At 35.9% G+C, this 5,962-nt stretch overlaps 1 protein-coding gene across 1 annotated transcript in view; it reads right to left on the minus strand.

The window, feature by feature from the left end:
• Positions 1–487: 487 nt before the first annotated feature.
• Positions 488–5,962, minus strand: part of LOC106457514 (dentin sialophosphoprotein-like) — a 98,945-nt gene continuing 93,470 nt past the window's right edge. The window contains exons 8-10 of the mRNA XM_013916940.2: positions 5,043–5,306; positions 3,283–3,470; positions 488–1,500 (exon numbers count right to left, since the gene is read on the minus strand). Of these exons, the coding sequence (XP_013772394.2) occupies positions 1,304–1,500; positions 3,283–3,470; positions 5,043–5,306 (649 nt within the window). The 3' untranslated portion in view covers positions 488–1,303. The remainder of the gene's footprint in view (positions 1,501–3,282; positions 3,471–5,042; positions 5,307–5,962) is intronic.

Here is a 5,962-nt window from a genome sequence, read left to right on the forward strand (position 1 = left end):
CGTGAACCGGATAGGGGGATAATCTAATCCGAACACCTTTCAACGTGAAATCTCTTCAAAATATGTCCAAATATAAATCCATGAATACAGGATATGTACGGATTTAGAAATACATCCAAGAATACATAGTGTGTATGGAGTTACAAAATAAACCCAGGAATGCAAGGTATGTTTGCAGTTAGAAGCAGCAGATGGAAGAAAATGGTTTACATGAAACGGTTGAAACCGATAAGTCAAATACTTTACGAATGAACATGGTCAAGCTTTGGAAAGGATAAAAAAAATTGTAAAATCGAATGAGTCGCGTGTGTTTATATATTACACAAAATTGCATTACAATGGACTGTTTCTATGTAACAAAATACACCTATTATCTTTTTTTGTTCTTACAACTATTATACAAAGTTAGATACTGCACAGCAAAAAGTTAAGAAACAACAACACACATTAAAGTTAGGTCGTAGAAAAAATATTTTTGACGAACAACAATAACCCAGATTTTATCGTTTTGGGCTAAAAATGGAGTACAAAAAATTTTTCTATACAATGTTCTATACAACTTACTTTTTCAGGGTAACGACGACATTTACATACGAGGAAAATTTATTTCTTATAAACAGGTCAGTCTTTGTTTTTTCAACATATTAAAAGTAATGTCAAAGATGTAATGTATGCTCCAAACTCTTATCCTGTCCAAATCCTATCCCTTTGGTCGTAATGCGCATGAGTTTGACGTGAACGAAACTTAAATATTCAAATAATATAAACCTACAACAATTCTAATGACACGTGCAATCTTTCACTCATTCCCTTCGGGTAGATTAGCCAAGTCGATAAAGTAGTTCGTTTTCGTCCTGTTGTATTTAATATCAGGAAGAACAAAAATAGAATGCAAGACGAGAAGGGGATAAAATTTGGCACATAAGGGTGTCAGACAGGTAAGGATTTAACGGCACACGTGTTCTAGTGTCGCCTGGACCAGTTAATTAAAGGCAGTTACTTGTGTTTGGATTGATTCTTCCACAGCTATTCTGCCTGGAATTCTGCGGGTGTGATTCTATCTCTTCACCAACCAAATTCAACATAAAGTTTTGTAAAATACTTATAATACAATAAAGAATAAATCAACTTTATCTTACACTCGTTGTTTTATATCAGCAGTCCTTAATACGGCGAATATATAAACACATAGATAATACAATTAATGACAAAAATGTCATTAGGAGACCGAGTTTCAAATGTATAAATATGAACCAACAGATGGCGCGTCAACGATGATCGTAGTACTTTTTAAGGTACTTTTTCAAACGTCCTTCCGACTGGAAAATGGCAAGATGGTCAGGAATATGTTGTTCTTTTTAGCCATTAAATTGTTTACTTCTATGATGTCCTTCTCTTTAACATTAACACCATCTATTTCTAAAATTTCGTCTCCTATGTCGATCAACCCAGAGAGCAAATTCATTGTTTCGTGATCTCTCATCCGGGACACGAAAACTCCTGAAAGGATCAAAACAATATATACGTGAATCTTGATTCATCATTGTTAGTACATTATATCTACCCATCCAATAATATATACCTTATTTTGTTGCACGATGTTAGTGAGATTATACACGGATACGAAATACCTTGAAGACTTACTTCTGGATCACGTTAACCAATTAAAATCCTTCTTTTTCCTAATACACTTTAGCATTTTCTATAGATAAGGATTTGCCAAATTGACAATTCAATGTTTATACCCAATGAATTATAAAAGTCATTATATTAAGTTTTTTTTTTATGAACTGTTAAACTATTTTTCGCATAGAAAACAATAGCTACATATTGCGGCTTTTTTTTTCAGTACCTGAAAAATCCTTAAAGAAACATCAAATGGATAAGACATGCGGAACAGCGAGTTACGACTTATGTAGGCATAATTACATCATTTCTTCTTATGAGCCCTTACCGATCATGTTCAATTTCGCATCCTTATCCCCCGACTTATCCCTCAAATAACCGACTTGTTTTTTTTTTAGACCATTAACTACTGGTTGGGGGAGTCCACATACTATATCATATCGAGTAATTTTATGTTTTTGCCTGTTAAGTGGGCCGGGTGTGGCCTAGAATTAGCGAGAACAGACAGTGAGCCCTCGTCCCACTGCCACAAAAACGTGCTCCACTGTTTGAGGCCATGGGCACGCTTTAAGAATGACAGTCAAATCCAGTCGATCAGACAAGAGCGGTACAAGAGTTGGCGGTCGGTGTTATTCACTAAATACCTTCCATCTAGTTTATCAGTTCAAAATTAGGAACGGTAGCCCTTATGTTGCTTTGCGTTAATTTTTTTTTCTGAAACACCAGTCAATCAGCCTGTTATGACAGTTCGGTGTAAAGCTTTTTGTGTGTGCGTGTTTAAAGCTCCACAATGGGCTTATACTAACTTTATTGTTCAAACCTTCCTTTGTTTAGCTTAAAGAGTAAAACTAATAAAGGGAAATTTCAAAACGTTTAGATTAAATCTCATTGTTTCAATTACAATGCAAGACATTTATACTACATGTATGTATGATTTCAAAGCCAATTACTTATTAACTGTGTAGGTAATTTTTACTTTCCCCTCAAGTCAAAATCAAAACGCTGATTGGTAAAAGATTAAACAACGTCTAAACTAACTTTGCCTTAATATTTAGCAAGGAATCTGTTTAAACTGAATAATTAATTAAAAAATACAACACTTTTACACAAGGCTAGTTCTGATATTAATGATTACATCATTTTGACACATGGTATCGAGTCATCATCAGGTAAAAATTTCTATCATTGTATTTTTGAATTAACCTTTGCCTTATTCTCTGCGGGATTGTGCCATGATAAGTGCCAGGATAGTTTTGTTTTCCATATAATGAATTAACCTGAATTAACCTGCACACAGGAAATATATTAATAAACTAGCTGTACTTGCGCCGGGTCCCTGAAAGTGTTCTGTTTCAAGATGAACAGTAATTAATATTTTTATTATTTGCTTTTCAAGTTCATATGTCATGCTGTGTTGTAGCCTACAGAATGCATAATTCTTCTCGTGATTCATAGCATGCGCACGTTTTAATGACGTCACGATATTAAAAATTGCAAAATTAAGCGTCTCTTATATGACATCATTTTAGTGTCTACTGACTGACTTACAGACAACACACTACTATATAGTGGTGCGAATGGTTAAAACAGGCGACTCCCCCTTTCGGGGATATAATAAAGAATAAAATATTATGATATAAACAGGAGGCTGCTTACCTTTGCAGTTTTTGATCCTGCCCCGAGCTACGAAAAATCCAAATGGCTTTTTGGGAGGCTTCTTGAGCTCCACTACTTGCGAGCCATCCACGTGAAGCTGAACCAGCTGACCCCACACGTGATCAGAGAGGGGTAGGGTATTCATGCTAGTATCCTCAGACGTATGGGGACTGGAATGTGGCATAATACTTCACGTGGGAAAAAAACAACAAAAAAATATCGCTGTTTCTCTTTTATATTAGCATGGATTATAAAAGTTAAAATCTCCGATTAATATCATGCCACACAAATGATAGTGACAAACATAAAAAGCACGACATAGTTGTTGTTAAAACAAGTTCCACGAACCTAATTGATATACAAACTCCATACAATTTAAACTTTACTTTGAAATGAGCATTCTGAATATTAAATTCGAAATCACCGATTACACAAAAGTGACGAAAAAGAATAAAAACTATTACATTTATATATATTTGAAAAACACGCTTCTTTCAAACAGATCTTTACTAAAATTAAACTTAAACCTTAATTTGTGCCTATTGTCTTCTACTAAGATGTCCCAGCAGTGGCCAAAAGGTAGCGTACAGGGTTGCGGGTCGGAATTTCCAAAGTTCGAACCGCAATGCAGCAAAACACAGTACGTAATTTCAGCTCTGCCTGCGTTATGAGAGTGACAGTCAATCCCTTTATTCTGTTCCAGGAGCTGGATAAAGGCTCTTACTGCCGAGTGGTTGGTTTAAAACTAGGGACAACTAAGAGGTCTCTTGACTTGCCCTTTAGCTCGTGTGGGCATAGGATGCCCATCAGGTTGAAAATATCGACAACGATCTACTGAGAGACTTTTCATTAAAGTTTGGATACTTACGAACTCTCAATCTTTAATCAAAGGAAGAATATTTATGTTTGGATATATGAGAGTTTGAGAAAAAAAAACACGTACTAAATATACGTTGAAAGTTCAAGTTAATCTCGCTCTAGACAACTAGTCTCATTAGAATCGTTTGCTTGGATCATTGAGCCCCGAAACCGACCATGATAATAATAGCGGAACCACTTTGTGGACAAAATACTAATTATTGTATAAAGACCTATTTTACGGAGTAACTTTGTCCCTAACAATCTATCGTCATTTCACCACGTACAATACAGTTAACTAACCAGTAGTATGAGAAAAATATACAAAAGGCAGGCAACATTTTCAGCAAAGCCACTTACCCCGAAGGTTTTTAGCGTTTAAGCTTCGCCTAAACTATACACTTTGTATGTAGTTAGAAATTTATGTTTCTTATACGGCCGTAAAAAGCGGTAAGGCCAGTCAGACCATGGCCTGACCACTTTTTCATGGCATACTTAGACACAACTTATGTATTCAAACTTGCTTCTTTTAATTCAATATATTACGCTTTGTGTATGCAGTGTTTGTAGTTATAATGGCTCAACATTCAATCTCATAGCATCAATTTTTCAAACATTTTTTGGGGGGAATGCCCCCCAGGCCCACTTAGAAATGTCAATGATCTGAACACTCCAGTATTGCTTCTTACGGCAATGTCTTACAACCAGTTGGAAAAGTAGGCTTACTCTAATCATGTAAACTAGTGAATCTTGAAAACCACTGAATCGATATGGTTAGTTATGTTATGATTAGTGATTACGGCCATCTATTACAGAATCATGTTCGAATCATGTTCTTTGGAATAGTTTTCACATCTTCAAAAGTCCGTATCCTACCTAAATCATAAAAACCTAGTACTTACGAGTCGTGACACACAGTGTCACTCTGATTGAGAGTCTTTCTTTTATCTCCTCTCATGCTCATGCGAATCCTCAGACTTTTCATAAAAGAGTGTGATCGTCGTGACCTGCGCGCATTTTCGAGTCTCTCCTCCTTATCAGGCCTGTAGACACGCTCCGTGCTGAAAGCCTTTTGGAGAGCGCTCTTGGCATATCTTGTGAAGCCCTGGACACGCTCCCTGATTGACTTTTTCGATGGGGACGATCCTTTGTATAGGGCAAAATCACTATAATAGAAACCACAGTTACAAATGATGCACTTTTTACAGTACATTTACACAAATGTGAATCTTATGAAAGAAAATATACGTTTATTTAAATAAACAATATTATATTGATAAATCCTTATCCTAATTTTAATGTCTGGTGACTTTAGATAAAATTGATAAATATTACTCTTCACTAATTTAAACTAGTTCACACCGAAACAGTTATTGTTCAAGCAATTTGATAGTATGAATACCGTCTCAACCACAACTGGATCTATCAGCCGACCTGAAGAGTCCTGGTATTACACGATAGGCCTCGACGGCACAGGCTATAGCAGATGTGGCGTTGTAAACATGTTATTACTTTCTTTACCTTCACTCAAAAGTGGTGGCACGGCGGTTTGTCTGCGGACTTATACCACTAGAAACCGGGTTTCGATACCCGTGGTGGGCAGAGCACAAATAGCCCTTTGTGTTTAATAACAAACAACAACATCACTCACAAGTTATTATAATACCCACACTGCACAGGAACGTTATTTAGAGCAAAAAATTGTTAGAAAAGTATATAGGGAAAAACGATACATAAAGTTCATCAAACGCAATTAAACGTGATTGTATATATATATATATATATATATCAACAAACAATCGACAGGAACAGCACGCACACT

The sequence above is a fragment of the Limulus polyphemus genome, unplaced genomic scaffold (assembly GCF_000517525.1).
Source record: "Limulus polyphemus unplaced genomic scaffold, Limulus_polyphemus-2.1.2 Scaffold341, whole genome shotgun sequence".
Lineage (NCBI taxonomy): Eukaryota > Metazoa > Arthropoda > Merostomata > Xiphosura > Limulidae > Limulus > Limulus polyphemus.